Genomic DNA, 21,545 nt, shown 5'->3' on the forward strand with positions numbered 1-21,545 from the left:
GGGGTGGGCAGCTTATTCCCCACCGTTGGGGCTTGGTACAGAGAGTGGCGAGAGATCTGAGTTGCAACAGGCTGGTGTGACGCTTTGCATGCGAGTGTGACAGGGAAGGCTGCTCAAACCGCTCATACAGGAGCTGCTGAGTGCTGGGAGGTCGGCCACGGTCACCTACACAGGTGAGCAGCTGCAGTGTATTCTGATTTGTTATTTATTATGCCCTTGGGAGCTTTGGAAATTGAGTTTTTTTCATTAAGAAAGAAGGAATGGGATAGAGAAATGGATGAATGCACATGCAAACACTTCCTGTGCCATCTCTATCCATCTATCTATTTATTTATCTATCTATCTATCCATCTATTCATCTATCTATCTATCTATCTATCTATCTATCTATCTATCTATCTATCTATCTATCTATCTATCTATCTATCTATCTATCTATCTATCCATCTATCTACTTTCGTTTTTTGTTATTTAAGGTCAAACACATACAGTCAGGGTGAGTGTGTGCTTGTTAGGTTGTGTTAGGTCAGTGTGTGTGTGAACATGTTTTGTGGTGATTTGTAAGCGTGGACACGTGTGTGTGTGTGTGTGTGTGTGTGTGTGTGTGTGTGTGTGTGTGTGTGTGTGTGTGTGTGTGTGTGTGTGTGTGTGTATGTTTGCTTGTGTGTGTGGTGTGTGTGCGTGTGTGTGTGTGTGTGTGTGTGTGTGTGTATGTTTGCTTGCTTGCTGTAAATGGGGGTTGCAAAAAGCCTAGCTAATCATTACTGGACAGATTTTCGCTATTAGTGACATTAGCAATGAGTCGTTGCAGTAATTACTAGAGTGTATTCCCACATCCAAACAGAAATCTGATGCCAGGTAGAAGAGCCTCTGATTAGACAGCAGACCAATGTTACAAGTAATTTAGCAGCAGTGATCGGCATTATTAAAATAAAGGAAAGATAGATTTTCTTTAATTACTTTTTCAGAAATCACAGTGTTTCACTGCATTCACATATACAAGGTTTATAGAGAGATTGGTGCAGTTTTTAAACAGCTTGAGACACAAGTGTTTCCGTGGTGATGTGGCTGTGTAATTCTAATTCTTAATTATGGCCTGATTGGTACATTTTGAAATAGATCGTGTTTCAAAGCACAACAGGTCCAGTTGAGGTTAAATCACACAAGTGGTGACACATTTGAGTTTCAGATTTTGACCTTTAATTATAGCTCTTCCTAATATATGTTAAGATATTAATATATATTAATATGATGGTGGTGTGTGTTGAGCAAGTTCTCATTCAAATTAGATTTTCAGTACAAGATTTAGGGTGTTTTTAAAGCTTTTTATCATCATTTTGTGTTAATAATGTAACAGAAGATAACTCATCTGGGATCAGTCTTTCAAGAATGAAAACGTCACCCACCAATACTTTCTTTTTCTCAAGTGCAAAGACATGACATTCTTTTTAAATTCCACAAAAATTAGATGGCATTTTTAAAGTCAAGTGGATGGTTTTAGCGAGCATTGGGATGGCTGAACAGGTGACTGCTCTGTTTGTCGCCCCCTTTTGTTCGGAGCGGAAGGGAGAGCTCTCTAATGAGAGGAGGCCTGTGGCTCACCATCTGCCCACTGGGCCGGGGATTGCCAGAGACACTTGCCAGGTAGAAAAGATGGAAATAAGCTTTTTGGTGCTCCTGATCTCATGTTATGTTGATGATCTGCCAAGTGAAGTGTATCTATTGTCACTGAATGTGCTGTTGTGATTTCAGAAATGAAGTGGATGCTGATTTTAAAACCATAAAAATGCACAAATGCATGTAGCATTATTTATTTATTAACAATTGTAGGGAGGGAGTGAGACACACAATCCTGAAGTCACCTTTTATGGTTTCTGACATATTTTTAAAGATACAACTAAAACAGAATCAGAGTTTCCTTAAAAGACTAAAATAAAATAAAAGGGAATTGCAACAGCAGTAGGAGAAACTACACAGAGGAGTGGTAAAGATGAAAACACCCTAAATTAATTCATACATTATGTGCAATAACAATACAAAACTTTATTCACATTAGATACACGGCAAAATATCAACTGTAAGAGGCAAGCAGTATTGGCATAATCCTCTTTGATAACCTCAAAGTACGCTTTGAATCTCTTATTCATGCCAGCACTCCCTGCAGTACCTTGGACAGACTGGGTGACTGGATATTGGCATATCTCTCTCTGTGTGTGTGTGTGTGTGTGTGTGTGTGTGTGTGTGTGTGTGTGTGTGTGTGTGTGTGTGTGTGTGTGTGTGTGTGTGTGTGTGTGTGTGTGTGTGTGTGTGTGTGTGGTGGGAGGGGGAGCAGTCATGTTTTAAGACCATCTGCTCCTCTGAGTATTTTAGTGGGGGCCTTAGCTTGTGGTGGACCAACGCGCGTCACAGGCAAACAGCAAAGCGCAAGCTGTGAGCGGGCCTGTTCCGGAAAAATTCCTCCAGTTTCTGCCTTGCACAATGGGCAGTGTTCTGCATACAACGTTCCCATTCTTTCCCACCCTATCCAAGAGCCACGGCGAAGCTCCTGCACACGGATTGCAGACAATATTCACAATGAAAATGTTCTTCTTGGCACAGTCGATTGTTTGTGTGAGCCTCTTAGCTTGTGTGAGCAATTTCAATAATGTAAAGTGACTCATAAAAGGTGCCATGGCCTGATTTAGCCAAGCTGATTGTTCAGATAGCATCTGTATCCCTGAAGCGTGCTGTGGAATAAGTGATTATCTTGAGGTTTGATTACCTTGGTAGAGGAGAGTCTGCACAAAGCAGCAAGGATATCAGATCTTCAGGTCGAAACTAAACCAGGCATTGTCTGTTTATACTTCTTCAACATGCTATCACTTGTAGTTTCTTTGGTCCTTTTTGCCCCTTTCTTTGAGACAGAAAAAAACATGACATGATTCTGAACAACTGGACAGTCACTCCTTCTGCTTTGGAATGTATTGAATACATACTGTCCTCACAATGACTATAGTCCCAGCAGGACAATGAAGAAGACTGAGCTTACAAACAGCATATAGGGGATGCAGAGGAAGGTCACATATCTGTCCGCCCCTCACTGAGGACTGTGTTGGCTCTTCTTATGCTGCATGTGTGTGTAGGGGGTATGGCATGCTGCGTATGCGTTTGTACATGGCTCCAGAGCGTCAGTACGGCATTCTCCTCTTCAGCTCTTCTCCAGACTGTTTACGGAGGGATTCCCTTGAGGTTAACCATGGCTCGGTCGATGCCATCACTTGGCCAGTGGCCTGAAGGCTTTTGGACACAGTGACTCACCATACATGTAACAATGAGAATGGGGAAAAAGTGCCCCACTTGGAAAGACAAGTTGCCTTTGTTTTATGTCAACTACGTGGACCTCTGAGTGGATATATGCTTGTGCTTCCCGCCTACAGACATATTTCAGCAAGGAAAACATTATATCTGCATATGGCTGGACAGATCAGTTTAGCTGCCCTTATTGCATTTCTGAAATTCAAATGAATCCAGACTTGGCTTGAGATTTAAACAATTTTCAGATTTTTAATAGAGCGACTAAGATCTCTTAAGTGATAATTAAACAAATGAACACTCCAACATCAAACTCTGTATCAAACTAATGTAAATATATGATTAACATAACCATATTCATCTCACAAGTTCTATATTCCTCCTACTCTCCGCATGTTGCTCTAAGGCAGCCCTTCTGAAAGTGACATTGAGTCATCATTACTTCACAGAGCAGCATTTGCCCTTATGTCTTTCGCACCTAGCATGAAACAGCTCCACTAATGTCAACAGACTTTGCTTTGACCTCAGACTGAGGTATGATCAAGGCCCAGAGTTCAAGGCATCAAGACACATGGGACATATCAGGGCAATGGTCCATCCAAGTAAAGGAATGCTGAGTGGGCCATAGAGCAGCTCCAGAAATGCCTGAACGCATATTCAGAGCTGCCCACGACACATGTAAACCAGAGCTCACACAGACCCCCTCTTTTCCCCTTCCTCTTGTCTCCTTCCGACATCTCTCTTCAAATCCCTTTTTTATATTTTCTCCCACAGAATCTGAGATCCAAGTTTCAGAGAAAGACGACTAGCTCAGGCAGAGCAAACACAAGGGGAAGACGAAGAAGTCAGGACTGAGAGGGAGCAGGAGCTTGGTGCTGAGGCTGGTATGAGGCAAGTGTTTTGCGTGTGTGTCGCGTGTGTGTATCTAAGTGTGCACACGTATGCTGTGTGCTCTGTGCAAGACGTTTGTCTGCCCCATCAATGAGGCTGTTGTTTGGGTTGGTGGTGGTGTCAGTGGCCCTGCCTGGCCGCCCGGCTCCATTCTCTCCTGCCCTTGCTGATGCCTGAACGACGCTCTTGGCCTTTTGTTGCAGTGCAGATGGTGGAGCTTGACGTAACTTTGGAAAAAAAAGTTAGGATTGTCACAGTTCGGATTGTCACAGTCAACAGATGCGTCATTATAAGACGTCTCAGAATGTGACCTTTTCCAATGTGAGATGTTTATTTTAGAAGAGGCTGTAATTGATATGTTCACAACAGTGTCTTAAATGTGAGAAAGCATAGGTCATAGTGATGAACATACAGGGATGTTTCATCTGAATCTGCAGCTTCCCTCAGATTTGCAGAGCTTTTCAGTGAGGTTATCTATATCGCCTGCATCTTTACTGTTTTGGTTTACCCTCACGGCTCACAAAGCGTTGTTTTCGGACAAATCGGAGAGAAATAAGCTCTTTAAACCTCCTTTAGCGGCACAAAACTGCAGACAGACACAGCCGGAGACTAGATGGAAAAAGCATAGGAGCATTTAGCAGCTGTCGAGCACGAACTATTGGTCGGGTATTGGTCGAGACCAGAAAAGAGCTAAATCAGAGTGAATATTGGACATGTGGCCAGAAACATGATTACAATTGAATGCTAATCGTGTTCAATAACTGCTGGATGTTTAATTAAGCAACCTTTTTCTGATACTTACTTAAAAGCTCAATGTTGTGTCAATGACTCGTTTCCTCTGCTTCCGAGTAGCATAAAAAAAAAACGTTAGGGATTTTATTATTAGAGAAAAGTAGAAGGAAGCATTTTGCGAAGTGAATGTTCTATTAGTGTTCGAAAACATGCCTTCCCATTTTGTGACTGTATGATGCACGATGATGAGCAGCAGGACAGATCAATGGCCTCTTGCAATGTCAGAACAACAGCATTTTTTTCACTCTTCTTGAACAACCAGGCTAATATTGGTCATGGATTCTCCGGAGGATGCTAGGATGTGTTAATCACGAAGCTCTGATACACAATCCACTCTTGGGCCGGCCATCTGCACACACAGGCTGCTGCAACACGAGGCTCGATCCTCTGCTTCTACTTCTGCCTTCTGCATCCACTGAACAAGCTACAGTCGCCATGAACATAACATACATTTGATTTACTTAGAATCTCAAAATGTACAAATGTCTTAAAAACATGAATAATAAAAGTGAATTACTGATAGCATGTTGAAATAGTATATAAACACAATACGCAAAAAATATTTAATAAGCAGTGACTTTACAATACATTAAAGTGGAAAGACATTATTTACAATTGTATTTTCTTTAAATGTTGCACATTTGCTTTTATATCATCTGTTAGATTTAAAATACTCATCACAGCAAAATAAAATGTATGAAGGAAATCTTTAAAATATTGAAACGTGTATAAACTACCAACTTTAAATTCTGCTGTGTGAACAATCTATGTTAATGAATGTCTAAACGTAAACAGGAAACTCCTTTTTTCAACTATGAAAGTGTCATGTCACCAAAGGTAGGACATGACATGAAGATTGATATTCTCCTTATTGTGAATCAATAAGCAGTGCTAGGTTTTTGTCTTCTTAGTTTGACTTATGTAACAAAAGTAAGAAGGCAATGGTGACCGAGAAAAACCCTGGCACACGTACAGCATGACAGACAGAGTTATAATGGTGCCTCAATACAAAATTGTATTTACATGGAGATTACAGAGAACACAATTCCACTATTAAACTGAATGAAAGAGCTCACTAAAGATATCTTCCTGATATACAGAAAATGATGCGTAAACATAAATAAAGCAATCAGTCAATATCTTCTTTAAGTTTGTTTATTGAGCATTATCGCTCTCTAATGGCTATCTGATTACATAAAACTATTTGTGGGGGACAGAGGCTGAAGTCAATACTCGACCCGACCGTTAGTTTTAATGTAGTTGCAAACATTTCCAAAAACCAATTACCAGAACAGGTGTTGAAAAAGTAGTTCTTTATATGGGCCTCTATGTGGCTCCAGAACAGAGCTGACATCTCAGACTATAGAAGGCAAAAGAAAAAGCAGGTCACCATTGAAAAAGAGGTCAATGATCTCAATGGGTTTTCACCTGAATAAATAAAGGTTTTGAATTGAATTGAAAAACAAATGAGACACAAAACAAACTCTACACACAGACTTGTAGTTTCCTCATGTAATATATCTATTGAGCTAAACCATGGCTTGTTGGATTTGGGAACTAAATGCTGCATTGATGCTAATGGATTTATGAGCCTTTTTCTGGTGCTATTCATTTATAAATGCAGTGTCATTTCTTTGTTTGTCATCACTGAATATCGGTCCCTCCTACTTACCCCCTGATTTATTTCTAGCACAGCACAGATAGTTGTATTCTGCTGATGACATGATGTGTGGTGGCTTGAGTTTGTTGTTGTGTCAGAGCTTCGTCAACAGTGAGTGTCATTCATTGGACGGGTTTACGTGTGGCGGCCGTAATGAGTGATGAGAGGGAGCAAGCAGGTGCTGGCTGACGCTGGGTTTGTGTGCTTATGTCACTTACTACGGCTCTGTGGGAGTGAGGGGGCTGTCCGTGATGTCACTGCCTGATGATGCTGATGTCACTCTTCTTTTTTTTTTTTTTACAGAGAAGGAGGCTGTGGAGCTGTCTGGGTGTAAGTGAACACCCTCTAGTGGAGCTGCTGACCAGAGCGCCTGTCTGTTTCTTAGCATCAGCATTTCAGGGTAAACTTAAGCAATAAGTCACAGCAGGGTATTTCTATGAAGCGATGCTAACAAGCTACTATTTTTTGTTATTTAACACGTTTTAAAAGTCTTCACATGTGGACTTTGCAATGTTTTTTCTTTATTGCTTGGACACAAAATACATTCAGTGAACAATTAAAAAAATATGCTTGAGAATGAATTCAGTTTTGATTTTAATAAGCATATATTAACACCTGACAAACTAACTTAATTTACTATAGTGTATTCTATAGCCAGAGTTAAAGGTATAGTTATAAGTATCCAAAGTGTTAAGTTACAATTTCTTACACTAAAACCGCACATGGACAAAGATTAACTCAAAAATAGTTCAAAATAGCTCCTTCAAACAACTGAAATACATTAAGGACCTTCACTAATTATAAAATGGTAATAAGTTCAAACATCGAATTCAAGATGTTAATTTTTTAAATTTTTTTAATTTTACCTTTATTTAACCAGGATAGGTCTCATTGAGATTAAAAATCTCTTTTTCAAGAGAGTCCTGGCCCAAGAATGGTAACAGCACAGTTTCAGACAGTTTTACAGTTACAAACAATTACAAAACACACAATCACAACACAGTCATACACCAAGTTTAGCCAAAGCATTTACAGACACAGCGGCTTGCTTTTAATAGTAACATTCCCATCTCAGTGAAGAGAGTCTGAGGATTATTCGTACATCTAGTATATTATGTGCCCCATTCTGTGCTGATTAATACTAATTTATAATAACAATGTAAGAAATAGGAGTCAACCCTTCAACTCTGACATTATCCGTCTGCTGTTTCTTACCTTTTGTTCGATTTATTGCTGTGACTAAACGAGTGCATTGCATTGTTTTTGTGGATGAATATGACTTTGATTCCCTGCTGCTGTGTTACCAATTAAATATAATGCACGTAGATCAAAACTGATACAGAGCCGTCTGTGGTGAGTTATGAAAATATGAATTTGGAATTGCTTGTTGGAAATTGCTAAATAAAAAAATACTGTTTCATTTTGCAAAGTATCACATGGTGAGGCGAACATCACTTCACTCCAATTTTGGTGATCAGTGATTCAGTAAAAAGACAACATTTCCTCTGTGGGTTGAGCAAATTACACCACTTCCAGCAGTCCAAAAAAACGTATATTGCAAAGGGGTTTTGATGAAGGTTTAGGAACCATGATATAAAACCCAGAAACTAAACTGTTCAATCTCAGAAAACATTTTGAGCAGTTGTGTGATTCTTAGAGGTAGACGAAGCATCTGAGTCACGTAGCAGAACCCATGCTGTTAAGGTTTTCTTTTCTTGATGATGCATTTGCTGTGACTGACAGGACATTATGTGTTTCAGCATCGAGTCGAGACCATGTGGTGTTTGGAGCTACTTTTACCACTGCTGTTGATCATCAACGGTAATACATTCCTGCATCTCTTCCTCATGTGATGGCAGACCTATTCTGATTTTGTACCTCACACTTCACCATTAACTTACACTTCATTACGTTATGCTGTTGATTTGATCCAATAAGCCAAACCTTTGTTAGTGCTACTGCATTTGCTTCAAATAAGCCAAACATTGCTGCATACAGAAATGTGTTTCTTAATTAGTTTTTATTGTTCAAGGTGCAGTTGGAATATGCATGCCATGTTGTCACACCCTGTCTCTGATCTTCTCTCAGATGCCAGGTGCCAGTGGAACGTTTGGGTACCTCGGGACATCTCGGCCATGACAAACTCCTGCGTGGTCATCCCGTGCACATTCATGTATCCGTCCGGTATCAGGCCGTACCGTGGCACTCACGGTATCTGGTACTTCGGCCAGCCCTACCCTCAACTCTTCCCTCCTGTTGTCTTCAAATCACGCACAGACGTTGTGCATGAGAGCTACAAAGGACGGACCAAGCTGCTGGGTGACCTCAACCAGAGGAACTGCACACTGCTCATCAACAACATCGGAGCAGAGCACTCGGGGAAATACTACTTTCGTGCTGACCTCGGGGGAGCCAACATGTACACGTACCCAGACTTCTCTGAGCTCAAAGTTCTGGGTAGGTCAATGAGTGTAATGTACATTAAACTGTAACAACCAGCAGAATAAAATCAGTAATTGCTAAATAAATGATTTTTAAAAGTTTGTCTGTAATTACTTCGAAATATAGCCAAAAATATTATTTGAAAGTAAATGTTTTAAGTAATTATTAGTTTTAATGTTCCTTTTATTATTCTATTTTTTTCTTCATGTTTTCAATACATTTTTTTGTTTATATCATTATTTTCTTCGTACACTTACTGTAGTGTTTTTAAGTTAGTGTCTTTTTCTATAGTTGTATACTATAGTTTTATAGCTATCCTTTGATAAATTGTATCTCTGCATGAAGATATTATGCTACCCTTTTGAATCCCTTTTTACTATTATTAAGAAAAGATACTTCCTGTCCACCAGATCAACCCAACATCGACGTCCCGGAGGAGATTGTCAGCGATGTAAGCCTGGAGCTGACGTGCTACGCTCCCGACAACTGCCCCGAGATGACTCCAGAGATCCAGTGGATGTACATCGACTACCTGCCCGACCCGGAGATCAGCGCTGACTTCCTGGAGGATGGCAACACGGCCGTGCTCTCCAGCACCCTCACCTTCACACCCAGACCCATGCACAACGGGCAGCTCCTGGGCTGCAGGGTCTACTACCCCAACACCACGCTGGTCTATGAGAGGCTCATCTCTCTGGACATCAAGTGTAAGTTTAAAGGCACTTCCCACTTTTAGGCCATAAGTAATAATGATGCTTTTCCAATTTCGAATAATCTCAAAAGGATGCTTTATATACAACTATGGTACATGAAAAGACAAAAAATAATGTTAGTAAACATTGAGAATCACAGTTTAAGGTACACACATAATCATGTTTGTATAACCAAGGTACTGCTGTGCATCTCAATGGATCAAAAGAAAAACCTTGTGCTCGAAACTTTGCACAACGGCATCTCTCCTTTCTCTGTTACTCTAACCCATTCTTTCAGACACTGGGATGTGCATGTCCCTTTCATCATTTTCATTACAAACGAATGCTAGCTTTAAACATGCTACTTAAATTATAAGGTGTCATCTTGCTGTTCAAAGTTCAAACTCACAAGAACCATACAAAGCCACATGAAAGACAAACCCAAAATACAAGAAAAAGGAAAGTAAAGGGGAAGAAAAGCCAATTTATTTCTTGAGTGGCTTCAAGCAAAGCCTCAGAGGTTGTCCAAATATAAATGTACCCTCTTTAGCGTTTAAGTCATGCATGCATTAATCACTGTTATATTTGTGTATATTATATATATATGTAAACCCTGTTTTAAAAAAGGCGGTCATACACATGAGCCCAGGGACATGAAACTCTCTGCTTTCCCTCCCAGACTCTCCGCGCTCTGTGTGGGTGAACGTGTCCTCGGAGGTGATGGAGGGCAGCTCTGTGATGCTGCACTGCGAGGTGGACAGTAACCCTCCTTCAAGGATTTCCTGGATGTTTGGAGACCAGGAGCTGCTGTGGGACACGGCGTCCAACGTCTCCCTCTCCCTGGACGATGTGACGCCTGCACAGGAGGGAATCTACACGTGCTACGGGGACAATGGCTACGGCATCATGAACACTTCACTGTACCTGGCTGTCAATTGTAAGTTTCTGATACAGCAGCTTTGTCCCAATTCCAACCAACATACAATGCATTCTGTATACAGTTAGCATCTAATATGGAATCAGGAATAAGTTACATTACATTTGCATCTGTGAATTTAAATGATACCAATCAGAAACCATGAAGGTATAGTTGGGTCATTCTCCTCACCCTCTCTGAAGGAAAGCAGCTGTAGTGGACCTGAATTCAGCTTCAATAGATTTCAACAACAAAAATAAAAGGTCTCTCAACATTCATAGAAACTTCTCCAATCACATTTATACTGTAGCTGCTGCTGATCTGGACGCTCAGTATTTTCCAAACTACCTTGCCTAATCAATAAATCCATATGCACTGCAAAGCTTCGGAGCCACGAGCCGGCAAGGACAGAACAAAAAAAACGTGTATTGTATAAAAAATGTCAAGCTGTGTCCTAAATACATATAACGTACTAATAGTGTCATAAATCAAAAATATTTATTTTTAAATGTGTGCAAACACAAAACACAGTCAGACTGTGACCTTAGAATACCACTGCCAAATCTACAAAAAAAAGGGTCTTGTTGTGGAACCACAGTGTTCATCAACAGCCAATTAAACAACTGATTGGATTTAGTATGCATAGTGATAGCTTTGAGTATACTTTTTGTTTGTACGCCTGTATGCACTGAACTACATATTAAAAAGCTGCTGATCATTAGCATGTTGTATGAAACAGGGACACAGCAGGAGTGCTTTGACCTTCCTTTTTAACAGCTAGTGTGTAGTGTGTAGTGTGTAGGTTGGATTAGTTGTGTGTTTTGAGAGCCAGAGATCTCTGCCCAAACGTATCATTGAACATTTCCATTCATTAAAATGAATACATATTTTATTCTGAAACAGAGAACCTCACTCTGTTTATTAGCTGTTCGAGATTAAAATGTTTATAGATGATATAACCTTTAAATAACAATATATCAAACTAAAATGTAAAAAACCGATGTAAAAAGGGGTCACTCAACAGAAAAAATATCAGCCATATTGCCGATATTTGCTCTCACTGCTCTTACATCTCAATTTTTGGAAAACAGACAGCAGCTTTTCACATTTTCACAATCACCTATCTGGTAAAAATAGAGCAGCATTAGCAGCTTAAGATCCAGATGTTTCCCTGAGGATTTGGAGAGGGAGAGAGGGCTTCCAGAAACAAGACTCCAAATGAATGATGATGTTGCTCTGTAACTGCCGGATGTGTGTATGTAAGCCACCGCTGAATCACAGATTGCCATATCAACTTGAAAATAACCTGTCCTTCGTTTCCACTGACCCTGAATGGCCAAAGTCATTGCAATACCAAAATGCTGTCTCTTGTTATTAATGAAGGTAGCGTGTTGTAACTATGTGAGGATACAGAGACTGATACAAAATCTGGATAAGGTAAAGAAACAATACAATTTTCTCTTTAAATGTTGCAGACCCTCCCCGCGAGCCTGTGGTAAACGACTCTATGACGATACTTGAGGGGTCCACGCTGGCCTTGCACTGTAGCACCCAGGGCAGCCCGGCCCCCACCCTCACCTGGCTGAAGGACGGGGAGCTGGTGGGCACCATCACCGCCGACGAGCTGTCAGTGCTGGAGATTGTGGAGGTCACCCCCCAGGGAGACGGACAGTACCGCTGCCTGGCCGAGAACGAGCATGGAAGAGCCAGCAGCTCCTTCAACATCACTGTTGAGTGTAAGTGCTTGTCCTGCATTTCACCCAACATGAGTGTGGACATATAGGACAGTAGAATAACACAATTCTGCAGGTCAACAGGATTATATTCTTGGGTGTATAGCCAGCGTCTCAAAAGTTTCTAAACCATTAAAAGTATAATATTCTGCTTCTATGTATTGCAGAATTTCAAAAACATCCTTCTTCCATTAAGAAAATTATATTTATTTATTGTAACAAATTATTACGTTCAGATTCGAAAGGTCACCTATTATGCAGAATCGATTCTGAACGTTTCAGGAACAAAGACCCCCTCTCTTTTTGTCCTTATCCATTAATGTAAAAACCTGTCTGAAAATGAGCTGATCAGATTTTGGCCACTTTATGATGTCCTAACGTTTTTGGCTTGTGTCATTAGCAAATAACCAACCAAGGTAACACCCGCCCATCTTATCACCTGCATCTCCTCCTAGAGCACCATTTTGTTTTTTTTAACCAAATGTCTCTCAGAGGGGCGTGGGGAGGGGCTCCTTATTTTCATCTAAAGTAAAAGACACAGAATCAGCACTTTTGAAAGAGGGCTGAAACAGAGGGGATTATGGCATGGCTACAATTGGTATTTCGAACCAAACACTTCAGAGACATGTTTTTTATATATCTGAGACCTATAATATATTGATGAAAAACAGTATCATAGGGGACCTTTAAATAGGAAAAAATGACCATAAGCAAAAAGTTTAGTTTGACGTGTACATATATCCACATTCAATGGTGTTATTGTAGCTCTTTCTGCCTCCTTCACTAGATGCCCCTGTCCTTCTGGAGGAGTCAAAGTGCACCGTGGTGAGGGAGGGTGTCCAGTGTGTGTGCATTGCCACAGGAAACCCTGAACCCACCATTGAGTTCTACCTGCCCGATGTGAATGTCACCATCAACGAAACAGACGGCCGGTACAACTTCTACACACACACTGACGGACACACCTCTACGGGAATGATCAAGCTGCGGGAGAAAGGCGAGCGGGTAGACAACGGAGGCCCAGCCGTCAACGTCCACTGCAGCTTCTTCAACACGTACGGAAGAGAGAGCGTACAACTGGAGCTGCAGCAGGAGAGTGAGTCGGGACCAACTATGCACCACATCTGAGTATTTACTCGCACGGACGCTTGATACAATTTGAATGAGAATGTCTTATTTCTGCCAATTTTTCTTTACTGTTAGCTTCAGTGTTGATATGGAAATGAAAAACTTAGGTCACAGGCTCCTCCAACAGTGCAACATGAATATATACAGGACATAGAACAAATACAACTGATAAATTAGTGCAAGAGAATCAGTTTTTCTTATTCCTATTTGTCTGAATTCCTATTTGTCTTAATCCTGCATTCAAATGCTGAAAGTTCAGTACAATTCTAGTTTTTCTTACTGTCAACAACAGCAAATTGTTTTTATTGGCAATTGTTGTGTGTGCAGCCAAGCCTGATATATTCCTCTGTGCTATAGAGCTCCATTGTTGTCCAAAAACACATAAATCAGCTCGACCGTTTTAATGTGACATGGTCCTTTTCTACCATGAACATGGGCCCTGTAGTTTATTTTGAGCTGAGCCCTCTCCTGCAGCTGTAAATTAGATAATTGTTTATTGATCTGCAGCAGAAAATACTTCTCAACAAAACCTTTTTCCTCCAGCTTGAGTAATGTTTGCTAAAACCACCAGCCGCTGTAATGCCCGGCTGTTTTAGGATTGTTTAAAATTTGTTTGAAGTTTGCTTTCACATGTACGTCTCAAGTAGGAATGGTTGTATTTTGGTCTGCGAGTATTTAGATATCAACAAAAAGGCCTTGAAACCATATTCACAAATTGGCCTTATGCACTCGAAGAGAAGAGTGATTGTTCTCTCTTTAACAGATGCAAATGCCTGCTTTTGCCCTCTGACCTCTGCATAGTGCGATCAATAACAATTCTGTTCTTTGTTTTCAGAAAAGTACATGATGGCAGTTATAGTTGGCACTATTGGAGGAGTGGCCGTCATAGCCTTCATCATTGCAGCAGTGAGATACGTTGGCCACAACAACAAGAAGTGAGTATACATGATAAATAATCGAGAGGCCGATGCGAGGCAGAAGTAGCCCTTTTTCCTCACTAAGCATTCTCTGAAATCCAAGGAAACACTTAAGCCCAGTCATCCATTCTAAAACACATTGATGCATATTGAATATGAGTGATTGTGGGATTGATGTGGACGTGAGAACCATTTCTCAAAAGCAATTTAGCTGTTTATTTACCAAGAGAAGAATCCCTTGGAGATCCGCATTGGCCGCCTTGTGGAGTCGGTTAGCAAGCTGGACTAACTTATATTTTGCAGACTCAAATCCCTGCCCTGACACTGCTTCTGAATCCTTGACCTGCTACGCTAAACAAAATCCAAGTAGCTCTGTTAACCAAGAACTTTATTTAAGCCTCAAGGCATATTTGGACCCTCAAATTGACAAGCTTCCTCTGACAAATCACCCTTCAAGTGGGTGTGAGCTCAGCGACTAAACCCATAAAATAACCACGTCACTCACCCACAGACCTCCAGCTTAACCTTACATAGCTTGTTGTTTTAAAATGGATGCCCAGGCTTGGCGTGTCGCCCTGCGTTAGTGGCAGTCGAGACCGAGTCTGACTATGTGACTCCGTCCCCCAGAGAGAATGGCACCCCTAGGCAGGACGTGGTCCTGGAGAACCCAGCTTTGTACTACAGCGCAGTCAAGAAGGACAAACAAAATCTGAGGAAGAAAGTGGTGAGACATGCTGATGTCAATTATTATTATGATGGAGGATGGGTTGGATGACCATTCTCAAACTGTTTAGGGTTAAACATTGTATGTAATCCAGCAAGTTGTATATATGAGACCCCATTTTGACTTCTGAAAATAAGGTAATAAAAGGAGTCCTTCCCACTGGCATTCCAGTACCTCCAACCATTACCTTTCCGAACACTGTTTTCTCTTGCTTTCATCGCTTCTATGCGTTTTTCTGTCTGTTTTTCTCTCCCCTAACTTGCACAGCTTAAGACAGAGCTGTTGGGCTCAAAGTTTAACTCCATTCTAGAGGAAACTACGGTAAGGTTCCTAAACAGATCCCCATTAAAAACACAAGCCTCAGTGACAGATACATCTCCTCGCATATCAGCTTTTGTGTTCTGTACACTGCCGTTTGTTTCTGAATCTGCCTGCTGCATGGCTGCCTCATTGCTAAAACAAATTTGCCAGACTAACAAGAAACATCTCAGTCTCCTTGTCAATTGTGGACCAGTAACCACCCAGTAACCACTAACACATTTTGGTAGTGTTGTCCGTCGCGCTCTTCTGTCATTTGCGGTGTCACCGGCACCCTGCCCGAGTTTTGTGTCGCTGATCGATCCTTCTGTCTGCAGGGAGAAGACGGGGATTATCAACCTGTGGGCTCTTTGGCAGGACTGGAGAGGCAAGAGTTGAATTACGCTGCTCTGGAGTTTATCGGGGCCAGGTCCAGGGAAGGGGCCTCAGGGAGGGGGGATGATGACAGCAACTACACGGAAATCAAAGCCAAATGAAACGCGATCCTTCCCTGATCCTTCGGCTAAGCGAGACGCAGTGGCAGCCCCAATAAACTGTTAAATAACCCCCCGTGGTCAACTGGATTTCACCCTGCATATGATGGCTCCTTGTTTCACATTTCTTCAGATCTGTCACCCCTAAAGTACCACTAGATGCCACTACTCCCCCCTCATGCTGTCCCTCCTCCATTGGACCCCCCCCTTCACATGCCTCATTCGGGAATACTGGTACTTTGGGTTGAAGCATTTCCCACTGGACAATGAAAACAAATTACTTACAGTTCTGGCCTCAGTTGTTGTTCATGGGCTTTTAAACATGCAGTGTTAGACAGCAGCTTTGCTTTGGTTGCTTTCTTCATGTTCTTCATTGTGCTTTTTAAACAAAAGACATCTGAGTGCTTGCATCTGTCCCACTACCTGTCTCTTATATCTGTCACTGTGTCTGCTGCCAGTTGAAGCATCAGGGCAAGGAGTAACGTTGCTTTTTGTTCTCTTATATTTATGTGTGTCTATCAGCAGAGAGCAAACCTCTCTTCCCTCTTTCCTTTGGTTAAATTACATCCTAAGTAGATAACAGCCTGAGGCGAGAGATGGAAACGCATCTCTACATCTTGTTTCTACATAAGTGTATTTAATGTGTGTGCCTCTCATAATAAATGCATCAAAAGTCACCATCACTTTTGACAATAATTGAAGAGGTTTTGTAAATTCGAATGGTTCACTTTCCAGTTCTGAGAAATGCCACAGCTTTTTCCCCAGCCTTATTTTTTAGTAAACTGTAGGATTGTTGATGTTTTGGGGGATTTTCCTGCACTGTGGCCAATGAAAGACTTATTTTTCGTCTGTAACTTGTTCTCCCTAAAGCACAAAATATTTGAGCGCAAGTGGCCAAAGTGTTATCTCTTTTAGACAATGTGTGTGGGTATGCGTGTGTGTGTTCAAATCGTGCTCAAAGCTCATAGGACACTGATCATTGATGACTGGGGTCTTTGGGAGGTTTTTAGCATTGCTTCACTTGAGAGGGTTGCATCAAATATTTGAATGACACAGATGATTTGCCAGCTGTTTATGCTATTCAAAGGCATTTGATGAACCTGTGATGTAATATCAAAGCCTACTAATAGTCTAACTTTATAATGATGGTATCAATAATATATATTAATAAGATGTATAGCTAGAGAATGGAAGCCAGTATGTACAGTAAATACCCTGCATGACTGTCCTTCTTGCAGGCATTAAGTTATTAAATGATGGATAAAAGCCAGTTTGAAAAGTAAAAATACTCCTATCACACATCACTCACATGCTTTTGACTGAACATTGTCTTAATAAATACTATCAAGCTCTAACTAGTGTGCACTATAGTCAAATCAGAGGCTGCGTTTACATGCAGGAAGTGACCTTGTTATTGACCGGGATTGAGGATCAATTTAAAGTACAATAGCTGCTGTATTTAATAAATTGTTTCTTTAAACCTTAAAAGGAAACTCCAGATCAATCAAATTAAAGCAGCAGAGGCCGATATAGCTTTGTATTTCATAGAATAGTATTTCATAGGATTGGGTCAAGTTCCAAACCAAATGCATCCTACATTACCCACAATGCACCAACATGTTTTATTTAGATCCATCCTGCCTGTTAAATGTCTTTCAAACTCCATACGTCTAGTTTGTAACACTGTTTTTTTTCAGACTTTTCAAAAGTTTATCAGTTCAGCATCACATGATGACATTACATTTTTGCTGAATTGCACTGCCGTCTGCCGATGATATAAATACATTTCTTGTGAATCCGATAGTCGGTGTAGTAAAGAGAATGAAGTCACCAAAGTCCTTTTCCCCGTCTTCACTTTGTCTGTTTCTCACAAAAGTGCAACAAAATTACTCAACACAAATGACACTCTAACTTGGTCACTGCCTTTTTACGTAAAACAATTAGTAAAAATGAAATTAATACCTACAGTGTATTGTATGGTGTATGCTTTAAAAATGTGTGTCCAGATATACAATTTCATCAACTGAATCAGTCATGTAAACATTTATGATGTCAGTTTTTTCTGCAAGAAAAGGATAAAATACCGAAGTAATGACCATAGTTTTAATTTCCAAAATCACCTGCTACAGTGTGGAACCTGTCCCCTGATTGTTTTCCTCCTTAAAATACATTACACTGTTTGTACTGATGTGGATTGAAGGGGAACGTAAAATCCAGCTAGAGATGTGCTATGATCTCTTCTTGAAGATTGAAAGTACTTTTGATTCTCATGCTCTGCCTAAGGCTTTATAAATGTATGTTATGAAATATTGCCGCACTGTGGCAGTCTCATTTGTAATGATGGATTTAGTTCATCAAGGCAGCAGCATGTCTCTGTGAGCTGTTTCTAATTGGTTTTACAATCAAAATACAGCCAAGGCCTCTCACTGTGGTAACTGCATAATACTGTTCATAAGCAGCAGGCGGCACTATAAAAACTAAATCACACTACCAGGAGTACTTTAGGTTTGAGCTGTTCACACATAAATATCCTGCTGCAAAAAGTTTGAATACACCATACTGATGAATCCTCAGTCCCTCAATGGCACAGGGCAAACACATATTAGGAAAAATGAATAGAATATTTTTTGTGATATCATGCCCATAATGCTGTGCGACATATCCACCACTAATTTATTACTCTCATAATAGTAACTGCTGTAATAATATTTTGAAATGAATTCCTTGGTCGTATCCTGCATCAAGTCATATTGGTAATGAAACGAAACATGGTGCACACAAATCAGCTAAAGTTGTGTTTGATTTGATTAAAAACTCCAAAATGTAAAAAAGAAATGCAGTTTTCTGTGCATGTAAACAAAGCTTTTGTCTACCACCCATTCTGACTCACATTAGCCTTTATTAAGACATTGTTCTGTTGACTCAAGGATGGATATGCTGGCTAGTATTCATATATTGCCTGTAGCTACAAAGACAATAACCAGTATATCTTGTTGAAAGCTTTTTTTCATTTTATTTATTTGAAAAAGTAAAAAATATGAAATGTGTCTTACCTAATCTTTTGTCACGGTGTGTTGTATAGCAGATTTGTATACCCTATACTTTGTGGTGATCATAATTATCATGATTCTACAAATATGATAATAATAATTCAGGTCAGAGTTTTGAACTGTTACTTAATAACAGTAGGATTTCTGCAATGATGTAGTTTGTTTGCTCTTTTATTTTAAACATATACTTCACGCCTCAAGCAAATCCATATGTCTTCAGTTCTACCCAAACATAAACAAAAATAAAAACAACAACAACTGGAGACAGTTGTCCGTTTTCTCATGCTGTCTTTTTTGTTCTGCTTTTTGAGAATGAGCACCATGGTTACAGGTAACAGGTAACAAAACATCTATATTTGTGTTTAAAATAGCCTTTTGATCTATACATTGTACATCTATACATAAAGTTGTTTCCTAGCTATAACAAAAACACTTTTTGATGTGGTTAAGTGAGGGTGAACTCAGTTTGGGAAAGAGTGCTTGGGATAATAGTAATAGTAATTTGTCAGAGTTATTTCAGTAAATTAATTAGGGGGGAGCAAAGTTGCATTTGTTAAAGCTAACTGGAAACATGTTTAGTTACAGTTTATAATATATTTTGAGAACATGTGTCACATATCAGGGAAGTCACACCCCTGGGTGTTAAAGAGTTTGTTAACTTGTAGCTACAGATTATCTTAATGTGCAACGTCCTGTATTAAGTTATGTGTCAGCGGTGCAGCTTCCCTTTGGTTCACTTCCTCTATGTTTGCTGGACTTTCAGTGTCAAGTTTGTCCTGTGAAGACTGACGGTCTCAAGTATCAAATCGGGATGTTTGTTCTAATCTGTGCAACGCTGCTTTTCTCTGTGAGGGGCATCCATGCAGAAACAGGTACTGTATGCATTTGTACATCATGTTGTTATGCCAAAAGGAAAGATTTGAAAAAATATAATGCCAATAATGTCATGATAAGTGTCCTTTGTTTCATTATATTCCTGACATGCTTCCAAATTACAAGTGTTTTGTTTTTCCACCAGCTCATAAGTAACAAGTCCTTGCAGTATTGATTAACTAACTTCAGATATTCATTTAGTTGGCCTTTTTGTTAAAGCCTATGAAACCAAAATAGTCATATAGCAGCCTTTCTTTACCATTTATTTAATCAGAATGTATTTGATTTCATGATATGTTGTTGAAATTAAAATAACCTATATCCCTGATTTTGTATTAACAGGTGCATCGGTTTGGGGAAGACAATACTGTGAAGCAGGAACATTCTGTATCACTCTTGGTGTAGCAGATATAACAGCAGAGGCTGGACTCTGTGTTGTGATACCGTGTTCTTTCTCTACTCCTGCAGCCTTTAAACCCAAACATATAGTTTGGTACAAATGTAAAACGTCCAATCAAAGATGTGGCGATTCTGACATGATTTTCCACACCAACAAGCACAGCACCAAGGTTCAGTCTTTGTTCAAGGGACGGGTTTCACTGTTGCAGCCGGATGTGAGTCAGGGGAACTGCAGCATCTTCATCAACGACCTCACTGAGTCAGACTCTGGAGCATATCAGCTCAGAGTTAATGGTTTACTGGATGGGATCTCGGATGGATTTACATACTCTGAAAGAGCAGTTCTCTCTGTGAAAGGTATGGAGAGCTACAACAAATATTAACAGTCAAAATGTTCATTTTTGTTTTGNCCACTTTAGAAACTGCTCGATTATGGCAAAAATCATAATCTCGATTATTTGGGTCGATAATTGATATCACGTTTATTAAAAACGATTATCCATTCACTAAAAAAAATGTGAACAGTATGTTTTTAACAGTTGATTACCCTGAACTTTAAGTATAATTCAACTGAAAAACCAATAATACAAAATAAAAATACATCACCAAGATATCAATTTATTTATTGATAATATATCAATAAATAATATATCAATAAATAGATAATATATCAATAAATCAATAATCATTTTATTTCGATTATGTTGTTTTCATAATCGTTGCAAGCCAAAATCGTAATTGCGATTAAAATCCGATTAATTGAGTAGCCCTACTCCACCTTATCATAAAGCTGGAGCTGGCACACAGTAGTTGAATGAGAGGCGTCTAAACTGCCTCAGTGACCGAAGACACTACAGACTCCTCCTTGATGTCCTTCGATTGAACCACACGGTGAACTGAGGTCACTCCGAAGCTGATTTTAAACCATTTTCTTTTTCAGTCTGTGTCATAGTTTCACTTTGCAACTGGCAATCTGGAGAATTTAAGACAAGTTATGTTTTTGTACTTTTTCTTCTGGTGAGGTAGGTCTAAAGCTTGTTTTAAAGATCTATCTTAAAGTCCTTCATTTTGTCTTTTCATTGTTTTAAGACAATTGCACATAAAAAAAGGCAATATGTCTGTATCCACCTGCCAACTCATCCTCACTACGATTACAAAAGATTAAAACATATTGTTTACCCTAAAGTAGCATTAAGAGTATTCACACAGTTACATGGTGCTGTGACCATGTCTTGAAACCCGAAGA

General features: G+C 39.9%; 2 protein-coding genes across 8 annotated transcripts; both read left to right on the forward strand.

Moving 5' to 3' along the window:
- The first annotated feature begins 53 nt into the window (after nucleotides 1-53).
- mag (myelin associated glycoprotein) lies at nucleotides 54-19,317 on the forward strand. Of its 7 annotated transcripts, none has more exons than XM_010790379.1 (13): nucleotides 54-173; nucleotides 4,066-4,182; nucleotides 6,938-7,034; nucleotides 8,395-8,455; nucleotides 8,723-9,091; nucleotides 9,487-9,783; nucleotides 10,448-10,705; nucleotides 12,160-12,420; nucleotides 13,205-13,513; nucleotides 14,381-14,480; nucleotides 15,090-15,186; nucleotides 15,454-15,507; nucleotides 15,822-19,317. In XM_010790379.1, exons 4-13 carry the CDS (start codon nucleotides 8,410-8,412, stop codon nucleotides 15,978-15,980), a joined length of 1,950 nt encoding a protein of 649 aa, XP_010788681.1. In that variant the 5' UTR covers nucleotides 54-173; nucleotides 4,066-4,182; nucleotides 6,938-7,034; nucleotides 8,395-8,409; the 3' UTR covers nucleotides 15,981-19,317. The 7 variants fall into 7 exon arrangements, with proteins under 7 accessions (XP_010788681.1, XP_010788684.1, XP_010788686.1 ...); XM_010790382.1 differs by having other exon boundaries at nucleotides 6,938-6,964; XM_010790384.1 differs by lacking the exon at nucleotides 15,454-15,507.
- Nucleotides 19,318-19,785: 468 nt separating this feature from the next.
- Nucleotides 19,786-20,682, forward strand: LOC104962019 (myeloid cell surface antigen CD33-like). Its single transcript, XM_010790403.1, has 2 exons — nucleotides 19,786-19,899; nucleotides 20,243-20,682. The coding sequence occupies exons 1-2, from the start codon at nucleotides 19,839-19,841 to the stop codon at nucleotides 20,680-20,682; spliced, it is 501 nt and encodes a 166-aa protein (XP_010788705.1). The 5' UTR covers nucleotides 19,786-19,838.
- The last annotated feature ends 863 nt before the right edge of the window (nucleotides 20,683-21,545 follow it).

Source organism: Notothenia coriiceps, unplaced genomic scaffold (assembly GCF_000735185.1).
Source record: "Notothenia coriiceps isolate Sejong01 unplaced genomic scaffold, NC01 NC01_scaffold00034181, whole genome shotgun sequence".
Classification (NCBI taxonomy): Eukaryota; Metazoa; Chordata; class Actinopteri; order Perciformes; family Nototheniidae; genus Notothenia; species Notothenia coriiceps.

Coding starts and splice junctions, on each gene's coding strand:
- LOC104962019 (XM_010790403.1), top strand. CDS start 19,839: ATGTTTGTTCTAATCTGTGCAACGCTGCTTTTCTCTGTGAGGGGCATC. Junction 19,900..20,242: donor GGGCATCCATGCAGAAACAG/GTACTGTATGCA, acceptor TTGTATTAACAG/GTGCATCGGTTTGGGGAAGA.
- mag (XM_010790379.1), top strand. CDS start 8,410: ATGTGGTGTTTGGAGCTACTTTTACCACTGCTGTTGATCATCAACG. Junction 10,706..12,159: donor ACTGTACCTGGCTGTCAATT/GTAAGTTTCTGA, acceptor TAAATGTTGCAG/ACCCTCCCCGCGAGCCTGTG. Junction 14,481..15,089: donor GTTGGCCACAACAACAAGAA/GTGAGTATACAT, acceptor TCCGTCCCCCAG/AGAGAATGGCACCCCTAGGC.